Source organism: Mesocricetus auratus, unplaced genomic scaffold (assembly GCF_017639785.1).
Source record: "Mesocricetus auratus isolate SY011 unplaced genomic scaffold, BCM_Maur_2.0 Super-Scaffold_4256, whole genome shotgun sequence".
NCBI lineage: Eukaryota > Metazoa > Chordata > Mammalia > Rodentia > Cricetidae > Mesocricetus > Mesocricetus auratus.
The window spans coordinates 54,555,120-54,580,629 of record NW_024429182.1 but is presented as its reverse complement, the minus strand read 5'-3'; the positions used below and the strand labels follow the sequence as shown (position 1 = coordinate 54,580,629).

General features: G+C 51.0%; 2 protein-coding genes across 2 annotated transcripts; one reads left to right on the top strand and one right to left on the bottom strand.

Annotated features, from left to right (window-relative positions):
• Positions 1-1,616: 1,616 nt before the first annotated feature.
• Positions 1,617-17,233, top strand: Tesmin (testis expressed metallothionein like protein). Its single transcript, XM_005064103.4, has 9 exons — positions 1,617-2,000; positions 4,434-4,592; positions 6,237-6,357; positions 8,508-8,581; positions 9,771-9,862; positions 11,596-11,686; positions 13,400-13,537; positions 14,274-14,449; positions 16,354-17,233. The coding sequence occupies exons 1-9, from the start codon at positions 1,617-1,619 to the stop codon at positions 16,544-16,546; spliced, it is 1,428 nt and encodes a 475-aa protein (XP_005064160.1). The 3' UTR covers positions 16,547-17,233.
• Positions 17,234-19,056: 1,823 nt separating this feature from the next.
• On the bottom strand, positions 19,057-24,128 carry Gal (galanin and GMAP prepropeptide). The gene is made up of 6 exons (XM_005064102.4): positions 23,933-24,128; positions 23,656-23,736; positions 22,774-22,828; positions 21,056-21,145; positions 20,609-20,686; positions 19,057-19,301 (listed from the first exon to the last, which is right to left on the bottom strand). Exons 2-6 carry the CDS (start codon positions 23,734-23,736, stop codon positions 19,231-19,233), a joined length of 375 nt encoding a protein of 124 aa, XP_005064159.1. The 5' UTR covers positions 23,933-24,128; the 3' UTR covers positions 19,057-19,230.
• Between the last annotated feature and the right edge of the window lie 1,382 nt (positions 24,129-25,510).

Sequence of the window (25,510 nt, the reverse complement as noted above, 5' to 3'; positions counted from 1 at the left end):
CAGGCCAGACTGGGCTACCTAATGAGACTGTTGATATCCTGGCTTCTCCCTCTCCCAGGGTCCTGGGCAACCTGGCCCTGCTCCTGCTCCTGCTCCCGACTCATCTTCTCTCGCCCCAGTGGTTTCTCCTCAGCACCTGCCTGTCACTCCTTGCCGGTCCTCTCCTGGGCCTGGGCCTTCTCCTTAGGGAACCTTTCCTGGTCCCAGAGCCTCTCTAATCCTCAGGCTCTCTCCCGGCCCCGGGAGTGCTCTTCTCGGGGTGACCTTCCCTCTCCCAGGGATCCATCTTTGACAGGTGATCGCTCCTCACTGACAGCTCAAAGGCTGTCAAGGGTTGCATGGCTGCATCATGCATGCCTTAGCTGGCTGCATAAGGACTCTGCTTGCAGAAACCATGTGGAGTTGGGGCCTTGCAGAGCTGGGCCAATTTTTGTTCTTTGCTGTAGCTTCGGGTGATGAAACACCCAGTGGAGTTTACTGGGAAAGGGAGCAAAGGGAGGAGTAGATGTTAACAGGTCAGGAGCACAAATGGAAGGAGAGAGAGAACAGGCAGGAAGCACTTGCTTATGTAGAGAATGGGAGTGGTTTAGAATGAGTCTCAGCAGTTGGGGCCATTGAAACTAGAGCCATTGAGCTGCCATTGGCCCAGCTCCATGTGGCCCCAGTCAAAGATGGATCCCTGGAGAGGTAAGGTCACCCCGAGAAGAGCACTCCCGGGGCCAGGAGAGAGCCTGAGGATTAGAGAGGCTCTGGGACCAGGAAAGGTTCCCTAAGGAGAAGGCCCAGGCCCAGGAGAGGGCTGGTGTGGAGTGACAGGCAGGTGCTGAGGAGAAACCACCTGGGGGGGGGGGCGGAGAGAAGGAGATGAGTCGGGAGCAGGAGCAGGTTGCCCAGGACCCTGGGAGCGGGAGAAGCCAGGGTATCAACACCAAGGGCAGCTCCACGACTCCAGTTTCAGCTGCTGAGCCTCGTTCTAAACCGCCCCCTTTCCCTTTATAAGCCAGTGCCTCCGCCTGCTCTCTTTCCATTTCCAATCCCCATGGGTTAACACCTAACACCTACCCCTCCCTTCACTCCCTTTCCCAATAAACTCCATATGGGTTTGTTGAGTTTGGTGATCGTGTTTCATCGCCCAAAGCTGCAGCAAAGGACAACAGAGTTCCTAACTTAAAAACAAAAACTGGTGGAAACGGTGTAAATACAGTACTCACGTATGAAATTCCCAAAAGAGTTTAAAAAGCAAAAGAACCACTACCTTGGGAGCCTCAGTTTCCTCACTGGGGGTAAAAGTGATTGATCCCTGGAGTGGGTCCCTCCAGCCTCCATCCAAGCACACAGACCTAGAAAGGCTAGACTACAGGCCCTGTCCACAGACCAGAGCTCGCCCATCATGCCCGGGCCCCGCCCATCGATCCAGAGCCTACCCTACATGACAAGGCCCCGCCCACCACAGGCCCCACCTACCACAACTCAGGCTCCTGTCAGCTTGGCCGAGGCCCCACCCACCACAGCCTTGGCCCCGCCCCATCCCTAACGGTCAACGGTCCACACAACCTCTCAGGGTCGAGGCCAGTTGGACGGCTGCGTCGTGTCGCTGCTCTCGGGTCCCCACGACCATGGAGGACGCTCTGCTCGGAGCCATGACGGGCCCCGACGACGAGCTGGGCGCCGAGCTGTTCGGGCCGGAGCGCGGGTTCACGGACGGGCTGGCGTTGAGTCCCGCGACGGGTGCAGCCGAGCGGGATGAGCTGCCTGTACTGGCAGACGCCTACCTGGGCGCCACCGAGCCTGGGGAACAGTTGCTGCGCGCGCTCAGCCCCTCTCCGGGCGCCGAGGTACCGGCCGCCCTGCTCGGCGACTTCCCGGGGCTTCCCGAGCTCCGCAACCCAGACGACGCCGCGCTGCCGCCCGCCTACAGCGTGCACGTGCTATCGTCGTTACTTCCCGGGGCGCGCGGGCCCGCGCTGTTGCCGCTGAGCGCAGGAGTGCGCGTGATCCCAGTAAGCGCCGGCAGGGGGCGCTGTTGGGCCGTATCTCCGCGAGCATACCCTGGGGGTCTTGTCCCAAGCTTACGGAGTCGGGGAGTCGGGCGTCCCTGGGTGACACACCGTGAGGGTGCCTCTCCACCACCTCTCAGTCTCCCTGCCCACCGTTTTCCCCTGCAAGTGACTGTGCCCCACTAGAAGAATTTTTAACTGCCAGAAAGTCATTCATTCCTAGCCTGTTGGACTGTGTGTCCCCACCCCACCTCACCCCCGCCCACGCCCGGGATGTGCTAGGGATGGAACCCAGGGCCTTTTGGGTACTCTGGCAGATTGTCTTCAGCTAGTCTTGTAGATTTGGGTTTGTTTTATTTTATACATCCTTGTTCACATCAAAGACTTTTATTTATTGAGTTCATTAATTGATGATTTTTTCCTCCCCTGTAAAATAAGGAACAGTTCTTCAAATCTATGTAATGGAGTCTGAATGAATTCGACTTCTCCGTCAGCTAACGGTCCTTGAAAGTGCTGTGTAGCTGAGAGTGACCTTGAGGCTCTGTCTGTCCTGCTCCACCTCCTGAGTGCTGAGATGATGCATGGCACTGTTCCCGCTAGTCAAGCACTCCCCCAACTAAGCCACATCCCTAGTCCTCCTGCTTTCTTGCCAAAATGAAGGAATCCGTTTTTTAAAGCAAGCCCAGCATACATGTGAACCCCCAAAGAACCCAGCTTGGGAAAGAAAGTGGGTTCCTCATCCAGTCAAGCATGTCAGGTCTAGAATAAGCTTTCATGGAATATTTTTTTAATCTCTGTGGAGATGACAGGAGCAGGACTTGGTACAGCCTAAGTCACAGGTACTAGAGCTCAGGGTCCAAGAACTTTGTTCCCTGCTTACTTTTCAGGGAAGGGCTCCAGCCTTTCCCACAGGAACTCTAGCCCAGCCTTATCCCAAGGCAGAGGCCTCCCCCTGAGTGTCCAGTACTTCCAGATGCTAGCAGCTCCGTTTACCATCAGCAGGAGCTCACTGGGCACCTTGTATCTGATGGTCCTAAGCCCAGCTCCCTCCCCTCAGAGTGGAACAGGGAAGGGGACGAGCCAGTGTTGAAGACAGGGTTCTCTTTTAGCATAATCCCAGTTTCATAGATTATTGGGTGACAAAACAGACGCTCTGCTTTTTGGAAAATTTTAAAGATCTTTAAAAAATATTTGTCTATATGTAGGCACACTGTGTGCATGCAGTGCCCATGGAAGCCAGAAGATAATGCCAGGTCCCTGAAACTAGAGTTAGCCACAGGTGTGAACCACCTTGTGGGTGCTGGAAACTGAACCCAGGTCCTCTCTAAGAGCACCATCTCTCATCGCTCTGAACATCTGGGGACTATTTACTACTTCGTCATAAGATAGGACATAGGTATAATTATCTTTTAAACAAGTTGGATCATTTGTTTCTATTCTAGGAACTATTTAGAGTGAATCACTAACTTTTTTTTTTGCAGATCTTCTGTTTGTTTTTGTTTTTTTGAGGCTACATGAGTAGCCCAGGCTGGCCCTGAGCTCTGGTACTTGCACATGACTTTGGACTCTGCTCTTCCCTATCTCTAGCTCAAAGGAGCTCGGATTCTAGGCTTAGGCCGGCACCCCATCTCTCTCTGTGGGAATCCCTCCACTACATGGTCATGTATTTCGGTGCAGTCTGGGAAAGTGGACTTCCACTGTGGAAGAAATAGTTCTGATATTTGGTGCTGATGGAGAGGTCAGCAATTGTGTTTGTGGGTCCAGGGAAGTCACTGAGTGAGACTTCAGTGAACTACCCCTGACAAGTTCCTAAGGCGTCAAGCACAGAAAAATCGTAAGTTCCTGCATTTCCATAAAATTCGAAATGACTGAGTAAGGCTGTCACTCAAAATCTAGCTGTACTTTCTTGTCTTCTAAGGTTTGGACCACTCAAGTCTGAGGTAAATTTTCTAATCATTGGGAACTTTCAGCCTTTAAATCCCATTGCTTCTTAGTAAATATAATTTTGTCTCATTTATTTTATAATTAGATTTATTCATTTGTGTGTGGCTGCATGTAGCACAGTACACATGGGTCAGAGGACAACTTACAGGAATTGACTTTCTCTACCATGTGTGTCCTGGGATCAAAGTTGGGTCGTCAGGTTTGGTAGCAAGTGCTTTTGCTACTGAGCCATCTTGCTGGCTCTATTTATTTCTTTTGGATGCAGGGTCTCAGTTTGTTCCTAACACTAGTCCTCTGTGCACTCCGGGACTGATGGCTGTCCTCAGAGGCCTCCATCCTGGGGCTGTTCGGATGACTTATTCCCTTTCTTTCTCACAGGGAAAAGTGGTTCCGGCCCGGAGGTCAGGGTAGTCTTTGCCCTGACCTCAGTGTTCTGTGTGCTGTACTGCAGCATATGTCCCTGGTCCTCTGACACGGCCATTGCTTTTCCAGGTTGAAATCAAGGAAGCAGGTGGCAGTGTGCCAGGCAGCAGCCCTGAAGAGGCAGCTTTCCAAGCCCCTCTGACTCAGGAATCCTGCTGCAAGTTTCCATCATCCCAGGAGACAGAGGAAGCTTCCAGCTGCCCTCGGAAGAAAGACTCCAGCCCCATGGTAACTATACAAAACAGAAAAAAAATGGCATCATTCAGCCTGTCAAAGATCCCTGTCTGCTACTGTCACTCACTTGCTAAGTTATTGCTCTTTGCTTGTTCATCTACAAAGGGGGAGAGTCTACTTGAGTCATCTACCTTCACCCCCAAGATTCTCATATCTGCCCCACCTCAGAAAATCAAATAATTGGGACACCGATGTGTTCCATGGGAAGTCATCGTAAGTCACACTGTCCATGTAGAATACAGAGTTAGGAACTGAAGTGGTGACAGTCTAGGGACAGCCTAGGTTTGCCATGTTAGTTGGCCCAAGGCTGTGCTTTTACAGCCTTCCTGCCTGCCTCCAGGTTGCCAGCAACAATAGTGTGGAGGGTGTAGGGACTATACCTGTGTGATGTCATTTCCTTCTCCACAGCTTTGCAGGCAGCCCTTCTATACCTGTCTTAGCCCTAGGTATTGCGTGCTGTATCTCTGGAACTGCTCAGGGGACATCAGGTAATCACCAGAGCTTCAGCCAAGCTTGGGCTACTCAAGTAGTGCAGCCTCAGAGACTTCAGCAACTCCAGATGAGGTCTGGTCGAAGGCACAGACTGTCCCGGAAGTGCTGGAAATAATGTCCTTGTGAAACCTGTCTTCGGGGTGCAAACACTAGTACCCATCCATGTCTGAGACTTGGCTGAAACCCCAGGTTCTGATTGCAGAGCTTTCCCACGACCTTAGAGAAGCTATCGGACAAAGAACGAGTCCCTCTACACTGTAGGGTAACACCTGTAATCTTGTCCTGGGTGTGCGGCCCAGGGTCAGGCATCACTGTGGACCATTCGCAGCTAATCTCATGCTGGTATGTGGCGTCATTGCCCTCCAAATACAGCTGTGCAGAGTGCTTGCCTCTCCAGGATCAGGATGACATGAGCTTTTTGCCCTGGAACCTGCTTTTCCTCTTCTGGCAGGCTCATGAGCGTTATTCAGATGACCTTGGTCTTTTGTGCTTATTTAGTCCTCCTGCCGTAGCGTCCACACCACATACCATAGAGCAGCTGGACATGCAGGGCACTCCATCCCCTACTGCCTGTATTGGTGGCTCTACTGTACAGAGCTTGCTAAAGATTAGCAGGCAGAACCCACATGAGGTCAGACAGCGTTTGTCAGGTCCCATACATTCAGCATGATTTCTTAGGAATTTCCAGTCATTGACTTCACCTTCCTTAACTGTTTTTATAGGAAATAAAATAAATGACATAAAAAACCTACTTGTTAGATAATAGCCTGGCTCTGTGCTAGGAAAGAACACACAACAAATTAAAGCTAATTCTATAGGTGTCCTCAGCCCCCAAGGGCCTCATAGGTGTGAAATTGGGGGTCAGGAGACAGCCCAACCCCTGCTCACAAGGCTGTTGATCAAAGGCCATCAGAAAGGAATCCCTGTCCACAGGCACATAGTCCTTCAGCTCCTTCCTTCAGAGGATGCAGGAGCAACCTGTGATCATGTGGGAACATCACAGGAATACATGGGTGGGGGCTAGGGAGCGGCAGTTAGTGCAGAGTCACCTTCTCCTGCCACTTAAACCAGAGGGGAAGTCTTCTCAGGTTTCCTCTGTTCCTGCTCCAACTGGAGTCACTTTCCCTTTTCACCATGTCATTTCAGGTGATCTGTCAGCTGAAAGGAGGTGCCCAGATGCTCTGCATAGACAACTGTGGCGCAAGGGAGCTCAAAGCACTCCATCTGCTTCCTCAGTATGAGGACCAGAGCAGTTTCCCACCGTCAGGTACCACAGCACAAAAGCTACCCTGGCTCACACTGGAGGTGGTAAGGAATAGGGCAGCGAATGAGTTCATTAGGCTTTGTGTCTAAGAATGTGAGGAGGGGCTAGGAGAAGGCTGTCAGTAGCTGGCTACTGGCCAAGAGTTCCAGACCCGTGAGAGACTCTGCCTCAGAGAAAGAAAGAATGGTGGCTGGCTGCTGAAGGACAGTTTCTGAGGTTGTTCTCTAGCCTCCAGTGTGCAAGTGCACACGCAAGCACTGCATACACACACACACACACACACACACACACACACACACACACACACGCACGCACGCACGCACACGCAGTAAAACAGGCCATTGATGTATTAAATGAGTGCTTGGACAATGATAGTCAGAGAATGGAACAAAATCAACTGCCGTAGGCTAATCTGTCCAGATCACATTAAGCAAATCTCTTTCTTTTCTGGCTTCCTCCACTGCCATGTCTTTTTAGCAAGTGACAGCTCTCATCAGGATGGCTCTGCTACATTCCTCTAGTCAGGGCAGACATGGCTTGCCTGCACCATGGCTCAGGGAGAGGCTGCTACAATTACTGGTGGGGTTTTTTGTTTTTGTTTGTTTGTTTTTGGTTTTTTTCAAGACAGGGTTTCTCTATTGTTTTAGAGCCTGTCCTAGAACTTGATCTGTAGACCAGGCTGGCCTCAAACTCAGAGATCTGCCTGCCTCTGCCTCCCGAGTGCTGGGATTAAAGGCGTGCACCACCAGTGTCCAGCTTTTTCAATTACTGGTGTTTTAATGGAAGAGTTTGTATGGTCAGTAAGGGTGATCCCTCTGCTTTCACCATCAGGAGATCCAAGCTGGCTCTCCAGTGACCTGTCTGATAGTCACCCACCCAACTCCTCACACTGACACAATAATTAACAAATGACACCAAAGGGGACCTGATCCACACTTTAAAGCTGATGAATGATTAGAGAAAGATGACATGATGTGGTCTTGGGCCTGTGTCTAACCAAGGGACTCAGGCTACTGTGATAGAAGGTAACCTTCCAACAGTGTCAGGCCATGTCAAGTTCCCTCCTTGATTTCCTTCTCCAGGGGCCGGGCCTTTCCTGGGGGGTCCTCCACTGCTCATCATCCTGGGGTTCTCCGATCTATCTCCCACAAGTTAGAGCTGTGCCTGTGATGCTCAGTGGGCAGGCAATCAGTCTTTCTCACGCCCAAATCCTGATCCTAGAGCACTACAGACGGGCTTCCAGTACAACGTCCTTGTGGAGGCGTTGCAACCCTTCCCTGCTTGTTGCTTCCTGCTGCTTGTAGCACATCTGTGGTCTCCAGTGTGTCTCACTGAAAGGATACAGAGGCCCAGGGGCAGGGTAGATGCAGGCTGGAGAGCTGCAGAGAGGAGGATGAGGATCCATTAGGTCTGCAGGGCTGTTCCCTGGTGGAGCCTTTGGACCAAAGTGTAAGTGGATTTGTCTGGACAGCTTAGAAAGCATCGATAACCTAACAACTTAGGGTAGTGCAAAAAAAGGAGATGCACAGATTGAAGGTCATGGGCAAAATCACTAGACTTTCATTGAAAGTATAAAATGCCTCCAAGTGAATTGACTTTGTCATGTTAGGGCACCTTGGCACATAGCTTTGGAAGCTGGGTGCTAACATTTTTTCAGTATAGTAGACCTTTGCAATGTTCAGACCAAGCAGCTTTATGATAAACAAAACCAGCAAAAATTATAAAAGTTTAAAATTACAATGACCCAAAAGGGTCTATAGAAAATCACAAAATCCAGGAGTAGTGACACGTGTGTAACCCAGCACTGGGAGACGGAGACAGCAGGACCAAGAGCCCAAGGACTATATATATACATGGTGAGTTGAATCTGGGCTTTGAGACCCTGTCTAAAAGCAAGGAGTAGAAGAGATGGCTTAGCAGTCAAGAGCAGCTCACAAACTTCCTGTAGCCCTGGACTCAAGGATCAGACACTCTCTTCTGGCCTCTGTGGGCATCTGCACACACATGATATATACTCACACATACACTCATATGCATAAATAAAAAATTGGAAACAAAACAACTAAGATCAGGATAAGTTTAAATAGCCTACCCATGGTAGACTCACACCTTTCAATGTTTGCTGTCAATTCATGTCCATTGTTTTGCTACAGATCTCCCTAAACCAATGACAACTTTAGTGGGAAGACTTCTGCCAGTACCAGCAAAATTAAATCTCATCACACAGGTGAGTCGTTTAGTACAAAACACACTTTATGTTGTCTCCTGGCTTTTTAATTGCTGCACCTATTTCTTCTCAGGTTATACAGTTTACAGTGAGAGCCAGGCCTCATAGCATACGCCTGTAATCTCAGCAGTTGGGAATGGAGATGGGAAGATCAGGAGTTCAAGGTCATCCTCATCTATATAGCAAGTTCAAGACCAGCCAGGGTTACATAGACTCTTGTCTTAAAAACAACATCAAAAGTCGGGCAGTGGTGGCACATGCCTTTAATCCCAGCACTCGGGAGGCAGAGGCAGGTGGATCTCTGTGAGTTCGAGACCAAACCTGGTCTACCGAGTTGGTCTACCGAGTGAGTTCCAGGACAAGCTCCAAAACAATACAGAGAAACCCTGTCTCGAAAAAACAAACAAACAAAAAAACCCAACATCATCAAAATCAGTAGTGAAATAAGTTACTATGTATTTGTCCCTTCACACCTGTGTCAGATCCTGTACAGAAAACTAGCAACAGGGACATGAGAGTCTGGAGCTGTGGAAAAGGGCAATAGTCACGACACTAGTTAGGAGTCCCTTATGTCCCCATGGCTGGCCCTCCACCTGAACAAAATGCAAGATCAGAGAAATGTGCTAGCAATGGTGTGGGGAGAGAAGAGAGGACACCTATCTGGGTATGGACAGCCAGGGATGTTTTTGGTCAGGTAGGGGAGATGTGGGTATAGGGATGGAATCCAGCTACTAAATCAAACAAATAGTGTTTGCCAGTGAGACTTAAGATACCCAGGTCTCTTTGTTATTCTGACAACCTGATATTTTGGGAATGCTTCTAGTCTATGGACATTTGTAACTGTATTTTCAAATACTTGTTTGTGTACTCAAAGTGCTCCGATGACAGTGTCACCAGTCTCCAAGTGACAGCAGTGTGCACTGCTCCCTAGCTTGTCCTTGTTGGCCCTAGGCCACGCCCCACCCTGACTGTTCCCATCATCCCCATGGTCAGATACTTTGTACCCTGGGACCCTGGGCCTAAGCCTGGGAATAGCTTATTAGAGGGTCGAAGCCTATGAGTTCAATGTCAGTGGACTTGCTGTGGCTATGAGGCCTGGCCACGGGATTGTGACATCCACCTGTAGGGGCTGCTGCTGGCTCTTCACATACACTCTGAAGAGACCATTCTTGGTTTTGCCTCCATCCAGGTTGATAATGGAGCACTCCCATCATCTGTCAATGGAGCTGCCTTCCAATCAGGACCCGCTATGCAAGGGCCACCCAAAATAGCTCTGGCTGGGTAAGGATTCAAATCGGAAGTCTTTGCTTTTGATGCAAGCATCCAAGATGCTGCTGTGTAAGATGCCTTTCCTGCTGCACTGTAGAATTAGCTTTGCTGAAAGGTCAGTGGTCATCTCCCCTCCCATCAGGGCCACTGACCTTCCTGGGGGTACATCAGTGATGGCCCCTGGCCTCCCCTCCACACTCTGCTGTCCTGTGTGTGTTCCAGGCTACCCCCCCACATACACATACACTGCTGTTTGTAGTTCTGTCATGGTTTTCCAAGACTCGGGTAGTGCCACATTGTTTCTTCTTGGCTGTCATTGATGCAGACACAGGGGCAGCTGCTTATGTGGATAATATTTGCTCCATCATTTCACAGAGCAAGAAGGGGCCTTTCCCTGGGCTGTCTTTGGGGGTACACTCTGAAATGGGAGCCAGTTTATACAATGACTGTGAATGGTTTGCAGGGCAAGGGTTGTTTTTGTTTGTTTGTTTTGGGTTGTTTGTTTATTTGTTTGTTTCAAGACAGGGTCTCTATAACCCTGGCTATCCTAAAACTCACTACGTAGATTATGCTATCTGAAACTCATAGAGATCCACCTGCCTCTGCCTCCAGTGCTGGGAGTGACATGTCTGGTCTCCTGCGGTTCAAACTGACCTCAGACCTGCTATGAAGCAGACTGGTCCTGAACTCCCGATCCTCCTGCCTCCCTCTCCTGAGAGTTGGGGTAACAGGCCTGTACTCCCTCTTCTTTCTCATGTTAGGACACTGAAGCCCACAGCACTGGCATCTGAGGCTCCAGCTTGTCTGAGTCACTGTTGCTTTCTTGAGTTTCTGCTCACCTGGTCACCTCGTGTTCTGTGGCTGCTTTTTCCTGTGGGTTACATCATGGAGGTGGGGGTAGGTGAAGGAATTCTGTGCTGTTTGGCATGAATGAGCTTTTCCCAAAGTGTGTTTTCAATTTTCCCTGGAGCTGTAGCTCCCAAATTGGACTCTCCAGCTCCAGGGTCTACTGCTTATGGAGGGAGCATGGAACAGGACTCCCCAGCCATGTCCTTGAACACTATTTTACCTCTCCATAAGCATCAGGGCAGGGTGACCCAGAAAGCACTGCCATCAGCCACCCTGGAGCAATGTAGATTTACAGGTGACTGCTTTCGTGTACCAGAGGTGACAGAGGGAACACCACATTCAAGTGGTGGCTGTCCATGGGGTTTCCCAGGCAACAATGGAAGTAGACTGATGGTGATTGATGCCGGTACTTTGTACAAGAATCCCTGATGATCATGGTACAGGAGCCTGAGACCAGGGAGAGTGCCATGCTCAGTTTCTTTCTGCTGACATTGATATTGCTGTGCTAACTTGTATTTGACAGGGCAGGGCTGTTGGCAGAAGGGAGCAATGCTACCCAAAAAGAGAAGCCACACTCTGAGAGGAAGCGGTGGCAGCTTGGTGGTTCCCTCACTGCTGTGCCAGGGAGAGTGGAGGAAAGCAGAGGGCAAGGGAGTGAGATGATAGATCGCATGTCTTCCAGAAAATGGTGCTGCTTTGCAAATCCTGTGTTGTAACCAATGGCTTTACTAGTTTGTCTTTCTTCTGTGTTAGTAAGATATTACACCCCACCTCCAATTCTGATTTTCATACGAAAAGGCCAAAGGAAACCCCTAAATGGAGTCGCCTGTCCTTGTGTGCCTGTTCTTATGTCAGGCTGCCTGTGCCTGAGGACTCAGTGAGCCTTTCCCTCACAGATACTGTGACTGCTTTGCCAGCGGGGACTTCTGCAACAGCTGCAGCTGCAACAACCTGCGTCATGAGCTCGAGCGCTTCAAAGCCATTAAGGTAATGCGCTTGATAGAGCTTTACCAGTGTTGTCAGTAACCATCTCCAGAATCTGATTCAAGGAAGAAGCATAGACACATACAATGACCTGGGCTGCAGCCTGGGAGGCTCTGACTCAAGAGCACAGAGTCTGTCTTGGTTCAGGGTTCATGACTCTGGGTAGCACTGTGCAAGGAGGTACAGTGTATCACCTGTGGGTGGGAAGCACTTGGTTTGCCCTCAGAGACTTTAAATGTTCATTCCTTTAGCTTCAGGTGCAACGGGACCTAGGCTCTCTCAAGGAGCAGTGAAGCTGCAGGATGTACTGCATATATGTATTTCTGCAGGTGCAAGGACCGGGAAAGCGAGGGAAAGCTAGACTGGGCCTGGCAACTTCTCCAGGAAGATGCTTCCAGGGGCCCCTTCAGGGTTCATGACTCTGGGTAGCACTGTGCAAGGAGGTACAGTGTATCACCTGTGGGTGGGAAGCACTTGGTTTGCCCTCAGAGACTTTAAATGTTCATTCCTTTAGCTTCAGGTGCAACGGGACCTAGGCTCTCTCAAGGAGCAGTGAAGCTGCAGGATGTACTGCATATATGTATTTCTGCAGGTGCAAGGACCGGGAAAGCGAGGGAAAGCTAGACTGGGCCTGGCAACTTCTCCAGGAAGATGCTTCCAGGGGCCCCAGGAACCTTAGCTGAGGCTCGAGGGTATCCTGTTCAATAGAACAAAATGACCCTGAGACTTGATCAATCTGTCTGGTGTTGATTTTTCCCTAGAACAATTTAATTTCCTCTCTTGAGTTGCAGATATATCACTTAGAACTGCCTTAGAAATTCTGATATGGCCAGATCCAGAGGACAAAAGAAATTGGTCATGCCCCTGAGCTTTATAGCAGTCAATTGTCACTTCTTCTTTAGCAGCGAATGTAATCTCTTACTGTGAGATTAGGATTCTCATGTGACAGGGATAGCAATATGGCTTGATAAGGCTGCTCTGAGAAAGGATTAGCAGACACTCTGACAGCTACATGTCTGCCTAGATGTCACCCAACATACTCCTCCCTAACACCCTAACACACAGCCTATGGAAATTAGAGGAAATCCTCACAGAGACTTGCCAAGCAAGTTCCTTAGCAGCTTCATTCATAAGAGACAAAACCTGCCTGCCACAAACTCCACAGACCAACAGTGGTGGGACATAGCAACTGCCGGCTGGGGGAATACGGAATGCCACTCCCAGTGGTTCCCTCCGGTGGAAGGAATCCTGTTGGCCTCACCCTTGTTCTGAGCCATGTACACACCATCTACCTGACACCCCTACAATTTTAAGCTCCCAAGCTTGCTAGCAAGATGAAATGAGAGACAACCTGCAGCACAGAGAAAGATGACTGGGGATTGGTGTGAGCTGTTTTATGCCATGGCCTCATCTGCCTCAAGCCAAGATGTGCAAAGCATGCTGGGAGAGCAGCCTGGTTTTCTTTGTATCCTTCCCGAGCATTATTCTGTACAGTACAAATGCCTGGCCATCAAATGCAGAGAAAGGGTTCAGTGCTTCTAGAACCCAGCTGCATCACAGTTCTATGTGAGTCATGGCCACACAGGAGCCTCAGGGCCTCCAGTATGTCCTGAGGCCCCAGCTACCTCAGTGACTTCTCCTGTGTGGCCTTCCCTTGCATGGAGCATTGCTTCTGCTTCCCACACATTTTCTGATGGTTCCCATGTTCTCTCTTAGGCATGTATTGATAGAAATCCTGAAGCTTTCCAACCAAAAATGGGGAAAGGCCGCCTGGGAGTTTCTAAGATGCGACACAGCAAAGGATGCAACTGTAAGCGCTCAGGCTGCCTGAAGAACTACTGTGAGTGTTATGAGGTAAGTGGCAGCTTCCTGGAACAATCGAAGACATCCAAATAGCATTGTGGTTAGAAGATGTTTACTGTAATGTAAAAAGAGATTCACAATCCCTGTCCTTCCTTCCCAAGTGTAATGGTAGCTGCTGTCAACTTAACAGAGTCTAGAGTCATCTGGGAAACAGGCCTCTGGGTGTGCCTGTGGGGATTATCTTGAGGTAGGAGGAAAGACCCACCCACTGTGGGTAGCACCACTACCACTCCCTGGTTGAGGTCCTGGACTGTGTGAGTAGAGGGAGGGAGCTGAGCAGTGGCACTGGCAGCATTCTTCACTCTCTGCTTCCTGAGTGTGGATCCCATGTGACAGCTGCTTCAAGCTCCTGTTGTCTTGACTCGCAATGCTGGACTGTACTCTTGAACTGTGTGCTATAGGAAGCCCTTTCCCACTTGAGTTACTTTTGTTCAGGGTTTTGTATTTTTTAAATCACAGCAACAGAACTAAGACACTATTCTGTTTTTATAAGCCGGTCCCATGTAGTTCAGGCTGGCCTGGAACACGATCCCTAGCCAAGGATGGTGACCTTGAATTTATGATCCTCCTGCCTCCACCTCTAGAGCACTAATGCTGCCATGTCTGCTTCCCTGCCTGGTGAACAGCTTCTAGTATTAATCTGAACTAATCTGATCAAGTAGATGGACAAAGGCTGGGTGGCTTTGGGAGGGAACCCCGATTTCAACAAAGCATTTTCTGTCATCAGGCCAAAATCATGTGCTCTTCGATTTGCAAATGCATTGCTTGCAAAAACTATGAGGAAAGCCCAGAGCGAAAAATGCTGATGAACGCGCCCCACTATATGGAGGCCGGGGACTTTGAGGGCAGTCACCATCTGTCCCCAGCCAAGTTCTCAGGACCTCCAAAACTGAGAAAAAATAGGTAGGTGCTCTGAACAATTAGACTGGGGTGATTCTGAGGGAGGCTTAGAAACCACATCTGCATTAGCTGGAATGTGCAGGGGTACAAGGACAGGAGGGACAAGAAGATGGAAGCCCACTGAGCTGGACACACACACACAAACACACACACACACACACACACACACACACACACACACACACAGCTTCTTAATTTGACCTTTCCTTCCCTTTTCCCTGTCTGGATATCCCTGTCTGTACTTACAGACTGTGCCCACCCTGTTAGAGCTTCTGGTGTTCTGATGTCTCTGAGGCCAGAGTCTTGCTTGATCGGGCAATAAATGCTTAGACCTACCCTTCCCTTCCATCTTCCCTTCCCTTCCTCTTCTCTTTCCTCTTCCCTGCCCATTTTCCAGGCTAAGGATGGAACCCAGGACCTCCCTCTTTCTAGGCAAGCACTTTCCCACTGAGCTGTGCCCAGCCCACACCTAACCTTTCTTTACTGTGGACAGCAGCACAGATATGTCTTGGACACGTGCTGAACTCTTAGCTGAAGGGACTGTGGTTGGATGTCTTCCCATTGGGTAGTTTTTAAGCCACACTAATTTTAGCAGTTCCCAAAGGCTAAGACATCATTTGGTCATATATTAGTCTTGATTTGCCTATTTGAAAATATTCTCCCCAGGGGTTGGAAAAGGTGACTCAATAGGTAAAGTGCCTGCTATACAATCCTGAGGACCTGAGTTCAAATCCTAGCTCCCATGTAGAAAGTCAGGTTTGATGGCCTATGCTGGTAATCCCAGTATTGGAGGTGGAGACAGAGTCCCCAGGGCTCATTGGCTAGTCAGGCAAGCCAATCAGTGAGCTCTAGGTCAACCAATGAGAGACTCTATCCTTAAAAATAGAGTAGACCTTCTAAGGAGACCAACCAGTGCCAAAGCCTTGCTATTCAAGCTGAGAGTCTGGGTGGCTATGGCAGGTGTCTGTAATCCCAATGCGTGGGAGGCAAAGACAAGGGATTCCCCAACTCTATAATATATATTCGTCTCAAAATATAAAGTAGAAGAGTGATCAAGCATACAGTTACACATGTCCATATACACGAACAATACACCACACATGTGCACACATGCACACACACACCCGTGTGACCTTGTGACTTTGTCACTGAATCACATGAACCTCCAGGTTTGTCAGTGGCCTTAGCACTGAGACATTTAGACTCTGCCAGGTGATGTAGGGTCCCTGTGCTGCTCTTCCAAGCCCAGCCCTCACACCGTCTTCTGGTGTGTTAAAACAGCATCTCTCCCTCTAGCCCAAACTGGGGCATAGGCCTGGGCCTGTGGACTCAGCACAAACCAAACCCCTTTTATTAGCGGAAAGGAATATGGCTCCTTTTTAAAAATTGCTTTTTGGCAATTTCATGAATGTGTAGAATGTGTTGTGATCATAGTCTCTCTTTTGCTCTCTTTTCCCCTACCCTGCTGACCCTCTTCTTCAGAACTAGTCTTCCTCAGGTGTGTAAGTGTGTGTGTGTGTGTGTATGTGTGTGTGTGTGTGTGCGTGTGTGTGTGAGACTCTTTGTGTTTAATTAGGACTTCTCACCTCTGTGTGGGGTGTGGTTATTTACTGGGACATGGACTATTTACCAGTGGCTATATCCCTGAAGAAAATGTCCCTTTCCCCCAGAAGCCATTAACTGCCAATCACTCCTCAGAGAGGGTTGGAGACTCATGAGTCCCTCCCCCATCCATGCTAGGATATTGAAAGACCCAGTCCTATGCAGTGTCTTTTGAGGTGTTTCCTGGACCTTGAAGGGGAGGTGATGTAGGTGTTCCCTGTAGAGGCCTTTGATTCTTGAACTAGAGTGATTGGGAACCACCCTGCTGAATGGGGAAGGCACTGAGTTGCTGTGTCTCTCCTCAGGCAGACCTTCTCCTGTATCTCCTGGGAAGTCGTGGAGGCCACATGTGCCTGCCTGCTGGCCCAGGGCGAGGAGGCAGAGCAGGAGCGCTGCTCCCCAAGCTTAGCCGAGCAGATGGTCCTGGAGGAGTTTGGAAGATGCCTGTCGCAGATTCTCCGCATCGAATTCAAGTCCAAGGGGCTGAAAATTGAGTAGAGTGCAAGCTGGTAAAGGGGAATGCCTGTGGCAAGCCTCAGCCTTGGGGAGTCTGCATCTAGGAAGGTGGTGCCAGGGGGAGGAGCAGGAGGCCCCGTAGTGTGGCCAGGCCAACCAGCATGAGGTCTGAGCCATCCTTCTGTGTTGAATTGGCCAGCCTGCTCAAGGCACTCTGAAGTACAGGCAGGCAGAGCTGCCCTGGGGATGGGGAGGGCAGTGGACACTGCTTTTCCTGTCTCTGGGGTCCCTGCCTTGTATGAGAAGAGGGTGGCTTTCTGCTTATTGTTATATGTTTACTTTTCAAATCGTTTCGTAGTTTCCCCATTCAAGTTGTTATGAGACAACTTCAAGTCTCCAGAGAACAAGGCTGGGCTGGTACCCCAGACACAGGTCAGCTGGCCAGCAGGGGTCTTCCAGGACAGGCCTGTGACAGTAGGAAGAGGTCAGGTTGGAGCTGGTTTCTTCTGAATTTTTGCTTGACTTGAGAAAACAGTCTCCTGCCCAGCCCTCATTTCCATAATTACTGTTACACTGTGGCCTGCAAAAACAAGTCGCAGTGACCAGCTTGCAGACACCAGCAGGTGAGATATTGTGCCCATGCTTTGCATTCTGTTGTGAGAGAGAACCGTCCCAGATCCCCAGTAGGACCTAGGTTAGTAGCTGAAAATACATTTGTCTCAATAGCCACGCTGGACTCCACTGGAATCTTCTTTTCATGAGTCTGTGTTTCACAACAGCACTGGTGCTTCCTCACTTTGAGTGGGAGAAAACCTGAGCACAGCCAGGACAGTGGCAGGAGGCTGGCTGGGGAAGCCAGGGGTTCACTGACAAGAAGGAAAGGACTGGAGAAGGCTCAGCCAGAGAAGTGCTTGCTGCACAAGCACCCACCACCCCATCTCACCCCCACGGGAGCCACAAAAAAAAAAAAAAACAAACAGACAAAACCAGACACAGACTTGGAATCCCAGTACCGGGGGAAGCAGAGACAGGAGGCTCACTAGGGCTCACTGGTCAGCCAGCCTAGCCTAGTTGGCAAATTACAGGCAGAAGATACCTTGGCTCAAAAGGCAACTCGTGGATTAACGCCTATACACATGTGCCTTTGCACAGATGTACACGCACAAACACACCATGAAGGAAAGACCTAGAGAAGTCTGAAGATGATGTGCATGTGTTGGGGAGGGGCAGCTGTGCACTGCTGACCCAGAGGCTGGGCTGCCATGGGAATGGTTGCAGGAACACTCTCCTGGAGGCCTGGTACCAATGGGCTTGCAGGACCCTAGGGCTCAGGAGATTTTGATGAGCTGACCAGCTCCCCCAGAAGTATAGCAACAACCTTTATATTAGGGTACCCCCCAGCACTGAAGCCAGAAGAGAAGGAAGGATGCTACATGACAGTGTGGTCCTGACAGACTCCTGGACCATGTGCCAGGCATTAGGAGGGGCGTTTGGGAGGGCTGAGGTGAGGCAAGGCAGGCACAGCTGCAGCTACTAGCCTGGAGAATTGGGGGTGGGACACAGGAGGGAGCAAGGCTAGAAGGATGCCACACAGGGCAGGGTTCAGGCTGGGGGGCTGACTGCAGCAACCCAGGTGTCATCCTTCTAGAGCAGAATATGACCTGCAGACCCCCTGACACTGGGCAGGGCCCAGCAGTCTGTCTTCTCTAAGTCTCAGAGTCTGGATGCTGCTCAAGTCAAAGTTAAGTGTGAAAGAGGAAGGGGTGAGGGGAGCTGGGGGAATGGCTCAATGGTTAAGAACATTTGGCTTCTCTTCCAGAGAACACGAGTTTGATTCCTAGCACCCCTGTTGGTGAATTTGTAGCTCCAGCTCCAGGGCCTCTGGCCTGCATGGGCATCAGCACACACATGTACATGTCCCCGCATATACACACACTTAGGGTTTTAAAAAAAGAGTGAGGTTGGAGTCATCCTCTGTGGCCTCCTTTCATCTCCCCTGTTCTGTAGAGGACACAGTCACATGAGACCAATGGTGACAGCCTGCCGTATAGCCAGGGAGACACAGAAGGTAAGGCTCAGCTCAGTCTAGTACGTGGGTGCCTGGCTGTCCTGTCGCCTGTGTTCATTTCTGATCTTCTGGTATCATCTGCTCTCTGCTTAGAGCCAGTTCTCCTCCTGTCTTCATAGCCACGGCTCCCGGGTAGGGTTGCACCCATCTGAGCCTTTCTTTGTGCCAGTAGCATGCTAGACAGCCACATCAGACTGATCTGAGCAGAGAGATAACTGATCTGGGCACAGCAAGAGCTGACGCTCTGCAGTCCATGAGTTTAATTTGGATTTAAATCTCACCTAAAGCATGGGTGGATGTCTACCATTACCTTTTAAAACACACGGGTGGGGAGCCAAAGAGATGACTCAGCAGGTAAAGGCACCTCCTGTCAGGCCTGATGATCTGAGTTCAATACCCAAGGTGCATGTGTGCATGCGCACACATATAAATAAATAACCACACTGGAGGTGATGGGCTGCAGCATAGAAGAACCAGTCCCAGATACTTGCTAGTCTTTATTGTGTCACACAATTTAATTACTCCAATCAAAACATCTTAATTATAACAACACAGCATCAAAGCAGAAAACAGAGGGTTTGCTTGAGGAGCTGGCAGAAGATTCTGCCTAGAGTGACTTTAAGTTACAACATAGGGCAGAAGCTGGGTGGGTGTGGTCTCAGGACTGCTCTAGGTCTTCTGAGGAGGTGGCCAAAGGGAGGCCAGGCAGGCTGTCGAGGGCCCCGGCCTCTGAAGAAGGAAGAATAGCAGTCAGGGAGTTAGCTTGAGAGAGAATCACATGACCGTACCCATAGAGAGAGAGGTAAGGTCTCACTGTGGGGACCTTGAATTGGGGACAGCATCTGTGTGTCTAACCTCTGGAGGACTGCCCACTCTTGAAAGAGTGTAGACTATTGTAGTCATGAAGTTAGTGTCTAAGAATACTTTCCCTGTTACAAGATCAAAACCATATGGAAACACAGAAGCCCCTGGCAAAGCCAAGGCACCCTCAGCAGCAGTAGTCACCCAGAGATCTGCAGAAAGCCCTAGAAACTCCCTAGAGGCCTGGGAACCTGGGGTTGGGGCTTTTAATACTATCAGCTCTCCCACACTCCCCTGCCTGGTTGGTTGGTTTTGCTTTTTTAAATACTTTGTATGTGTATGTGTATGTGTATGTGTATGTGTATGTGTATGTGTATGTGTATGTGTATATGTGTACCAGAAGAGAGTGCCAGGTCTTCTGAAACTGGAGTTATGGATGGTTGTGAGCCACTTGACATGACTTGAACTGAACTGGGGCCCTTCGGAAAAGCAGCAAATGCTCTCAAGAACTGGGGCATGTCTCCAGCTGTTACACCTGTTGGGAAGCTCCACCCAGCCCCACTCCTCCCATTCCAGACCCTGCCCCCAAGAAAGCTCACCACGGGCAGCTCCTCCCCTGGAACTCCTCAAGGCCGCCTACAGGCTACTTAAGATCGGTCCATAGATCTGCCATGTGCTCTCCCTCCTGCCTCCCTGAGAGTCACCTGGGAGTGCTCTGCTCTGCTTATCAAATCTGGATTTATTAATTTGGTTTGATTTGGCTTATTACACTGTCGGATGAACACAATAATTGGGGATTCAATACTTATCAACCTCCACCCCCCCCCCCACTGCTTCCCTATAGGTTTGAATCTCGGGCCCTTCAGCTCCTCTTGGAAGGGCAGTGGAATGACAGAAAGCTGAGTGAGGAAATAGCTTCCAGAGCCAACATGCCAGGCACTGGCTTCTCATGGCCTTGCAGAACCTGGCTTGAGGCATACCATGTCCTAAAAAAGCACTATGCCAAAACTAGGGGCAGGAGAGTGACCTGCCCCCAAAGCTCCACTCCCTTCTCAGTAGTGACATCAGCCTGTTGGGACTGCCAGCCCCAGCACAGGACGTTTGAGTGTGATATGCCTCAGTTCTAACATAGGGCAGAGTAGGGTGATGGGTGTTTCCCTGTGACATTCCATGAAACCCATTTTCACTCTTTTTCCTGTAGCCCAAGATGCCATTTTGGATGGAAAATACTATACCTTTAAGGTGCAGGAAACTCAAAAACTCCATTATGGTGCGCACAATGTTGCTCTCAGGCAGGGGTCCATCAACACTTCCTAGACAATGGAAAAGAACAGTGTTGTGGCCTATTTCCTCACCATCCTCTTATTACCCATCAGAGACCAGGGAGGCGGGCTGAGAGCCTGGGGCATCGTAGGCCATCCAGGGTCTCTCTAGGGAAGTAGAGGGGCTCTGAGCCAGCTTTTCCGTGGCCAGCTCCTTAGTTGTAGCTGCATGCACCATGATTTTGCTCCCCAGTCCTGCTAGTTGAGAGGTGTGTGAGGCCACGGGCTCCCAGGTCCTGCCTGGCCAGCACAGCCTCAGGCTGTGACTGGAGGCAGGACAGTGGTAGGTGTCATACCCCACAAGCACCTGGGGGGCCCAGGAATACTATTGGGCTGTACATTCTGGGACTCCCGCTTTACCTGGTCTTCCTTCTTCTGTTTCCAGCTGTAGCTCCCGCTTGCCTGTGAGGCCATGCTTGTCACTGAAAGATCTGTGGTTGTCAATGGCATCTGTGTGCAGACCAGAGAGGGAGGGCCTGCTGTCACTGTGGCTTATCCTATGTCCACCCCCAGGGGAAGACCACAGGCAGCCGGACCACCAATACGTGGACACCGCAGAGAGAGAAACAATGTCTCCAGGGTTCCTGGATGAGGGTGGTGATCACAGGTGACTATGTAGACCCTGCACAGGGCCCCAGGCAGATTTTGTCAACCCTATGCCTTGTTTCTTGTGAACATCAGACTCAGGCTGAGAGGCACCAGCCCCACTCCACTGTCCCTCCCCTCTGGTGGACTGAGGATAGGGAGGTGGATGGATGGATGTTTTGTCTCTACCCATGTATCAGGGCACAGTGAATGGGTACTTAAAATGGACAGGCATCTCAGACCCAGATGTGCATGTAAATTTGAAAGCCACAACAGCTAAGCAACTAACTAGGCAGCTCTCAGGAGAGAGCCGGTGTCTTCCAGTCCTCCTTGGGATAGTTCACCTCTGAAGGCATTAATACAAGTCACAGATATACAGGACAGACCAGGGAAAGTGGGACAGCACCAAACACCTCTGTCTGCAAGCACCTTTCCCCTCTGTGGCTGTCCGTCTCTGCAGAGCTGTTTTTGCCCCTTGGTGACTCCACAGCCCCAAGCAAAGTCTCTATCTCTGGTGGTCACAGGTAACAAAACATTCACACTACACAGAAACATCAAACTCAAAGACAGAAGGCCAAGCATTGGTCTCCATCCCCCACAGGATGACAGCACTGAGATGTGATGGGTGTGTCATCAACACCACTTGGGTGATTTGCCCCGCCCCACTCTATGCAAAGGCCTTAGATTCTAACCCTCCCGAGCCATGAATGCAGAGAAAGTACTAGTGACATTGAGTGGGCCCTGTGCTGAAGGGACAAGACTAGTGTTAGTGTAAGGTGCTGGGGTGACAGTGGGGCTGGAACTGGGGGAACATATTTGATCAAGAAAGAAACCAGCGCAGGCGAGTCTCAAGATGAGACATCTGGCTACCTTAGTTTGTCAGAGTTCCTTTCTAGAGCTCAGAGGGCAGTTTCAGGATGCCAGGAAGTAGAAGAGGATGTTAGTGAGACCCAGGGACTCAGAGAGTAGACCCAATCAGAACTCCAAGGAGTCCTGGAAGACTCCCCAGAAGCCCAAATCAGTAGAAGAAACTTCTAGAAGGAACAAGTGCTGAGGTTAAATGTACAGAGCAGTAATGGGCAGTCTCTGGTTTGCCCAGGAGGTGTCAGGTGCTGAGTGGGGCAGGGCAGCTTTGAGAAGTGGAAAAGAAGGTTCAGACCAGAGCAGGCTCAGAGGCAAGCTAAAGCGAGGAAGCTAGGCACTAGGGTTGCCAGGAGGCTTTCTGGATGGTATCAGGAGACCCCAGGAATGAACTCATCGGCTAAGAGTGAGAGCGGAGGACAGAGGGGTAAGGCATTTGAGAGAATGGGAGATTGCCTCCCCACCTCCGACACAGCAGGTGTTTTAAGTTGCAGTGTCTTGGCTAATGGAAACCCACAGTCCCCACAGCCCCCTGCTTTTCATCTGAGAGTAAAGTGCCTATGAGAACAGTGGCTGGCTCCCGTAGTCACATCAGGACCCACAATGAAGCCACCCAGCCCTACATCACTCACGTGGGCCCAGAAGGTAGCCAGCGCTGTTCAGGGTCCAGCCTCTCTTCTCCTTCACCTAAAATAGGGTGACATGGGTCAGACAGCCTAGGTCCCTGTGCTGAGGAACAAAATAGCCTGTACCACAATTCCCAGTCCAGCCCAGAGCAGAAGCCTAGGCACCCAGGCTGCCCTGAGTGACAGCATTTGACCTGCATGCATGAATTCTGGGTCCACTAATGTTGAAACCAGAGCAGGAATCAGCTGGTAACTCCTAGTAGTCTCTTCAGAGCCAGGTGGCAGTCTTACTCCTGAGCAGCCTCAGGACTGAGGGTTGTGCCTCCAGCACCCACATTCTCTGGAGGAGTTAGTCTATTTACCACAGGCGCTGGCCAACAAATAGGAGTTGTTTTGTTGATACAGCCTGCATATAGCCCAGGCTGGCCTAATATTGCTATGTAGGGGAGACCCAGCTTTGAACTTTTTTTTTTTTTTTGGTTTTTACGAGACAGGGTTTCTCTGTATTGTTCTGGAGGCTATCGGTCCAGCCCGGCCTCGAACTCACAGAGATCCGCCTGCCTCTGCCTCCCGAGTGCTGGGATTAAAGGCGTGCGCCACCACCGCCCAGCCAGCTTTGAACTTTTGATCCTCCTGCCTCCACCTGCCTCCTGAGTGCTGGGATTACAAACCTGGACCCCTACACGTGGCTACGAATAGAGCCATTTTGAGCCTGACAGTGCCCAGCTGGTCCTCAGCCCTTCTCCTGGGACCTTCCCCACCCTCCAGCAGCTGCAGGGGGGGCACCACCCCACACCCACCCCTGCTGTGGGGAGAATGAACCATCCTTCTTTGCTCCAGGCTGACCCCCTTAGTCCTCTTTAGTGACCGTCTGTCCTCAGCACTTACTGGCACCCCAAGTCCCAGAGTAGATGACAGGGTCGCAGCCAACAGGAGCCAGGCTAGCAGGAGGGCGCTGCCTTTAGCCATCTGGAAGGAGAGAAGTTGACACCATCTAAGCGGCCTTGCACAGGCTCATGTCTGGGGGCCACTCGGACTGCGGACAGAAATGTCGTCGAAGTGGGAGGGGCGGGATAATGGGAACCGAGCTGTGAGAGGGACAGGGACAGGGCAGGCAGCCACCCGAGGACTAGGGCCTGGCGCACCTCAATGGGGGCGCAGGTACCTTGAGTAGCGGTAGGAACCGGGCGTGGCTGGTAAGCGCAGGTCGGGGTGTCTGTCCGGGCGTGGTGTGCCTGGGCCGAGTAGCTCACTGCATGGCACAGCGCCGCAGCGTGAGGAAGCAGGATCCCTCGACGTGTCTGCAGCAGGAGCAGCGCTGCCGCCGCTATTTATGCCCCGCGGGAGCTGCCGCGTCACCCGCTCAGCGCCGCCTCCCGCCAGTCCCAAGGGCTGCAGTGACCGGAACCGCTCCTGGGAGCAGGAGAGGACCACCCCCAGTCCCAGACCGTCCCCCGGGCCATGCCTGCATCACAGCGCTCCTCCCACAATGTTCCACCCCGCTGCTCAAACAAGAGTGACTCTTACACCCCATCCTGAGGTGAGCGAGGAGTCTTACTCTCCTTCCCAGGGCTGGGGCTGGAAGAACTACTACACATCCCAAGCGAGGCCAGTCACAGTCGGGGGGCACCTCCTGAGAAACCAAGTTCCCAGGTCCTCCTCTCCACCTGCAGCTTCCCTAGCCTGGGCCCCGCAACCTCACCCCTGTTTTGGGGGCAGCCATTCAGGGATGCGGGCAGAGTGGAGGGGTGGCTGGATTCTGTTCACCCTCACTCCCGCAACCAACATGCTCCTTGGAGCCCCCTATCCTGAGCACCCCGAGTGGGCTCTGTTGTAGTTGTAGTTGAGTCTCAGAGAGCCCAGAGCGGAGCCCCAGGTCAGATTCTTGACAAGAGGCAGGCAGCGGGGCAGAGCAGTCCTCACCCCTGGAGTTTAGTCGCCTATTCAGGGAAGCACACGGGCATGACCACACACCCCGCAATCACACCTCAGTTCAGGCACAGGGGTAGCAACTCCGGACTCCCAAGGTGTGAGATATTTCAAGCAGGTGCAGTCCTCCTGTGATGAGCGGCACAGCCCTTGAGGTCACCTAGCTCAGAAGTAGACTGCATTAGCATTGCCAGCCAGGTCCCGAGAAGCCCTGTAAGTCAAGAGAGGAGGGTTCCAACCTCCACTTAACAGCACCCTTTGCAGGACCAACCAGCAGTGTTCACATCAAATAGGGCCACTCGGGATAACCTGGGTGTGATGAACACTGGCCTGACCTGTACAGAAGAGCTCCCCACTCCCTAAAGACTCACCTGGGACCCTGGGCTGAGCAGAATATAGGCAAATGGTGTTTGTTCCATGCTGTGCAGACTCCGGCTCTCCTGGAGGGATCCACTGACCCACATGGACAGGAAGGCCATAGAGTACTAGAACACTCTGGATCATCACACCTGGGTTTGTGTGCCATGGAACATGCGGGAGTCAAGGGACAACTCTGAAAGCCAGTGCTCTCTCATATTTCCGTGGTTCTGGATCTCAGGCTTGTACTTTGCCCACTAAGCCGTCTTGCTGGCTCACTTTTTAAAAGACGATACTTTGTCTTCAACTATCCCTTGCTTTGCAAATGTTCAAAACCAATAGGTGAACAACATCCTCTGCCCACATCTCCCAAGGACTCCAGGGAAATCCAGCCTCAGGCAGGCTAGGGTCTGAACATCAAGTCCTGTTGGAGGCTCAACCAAGGGAGAGGGAAGTG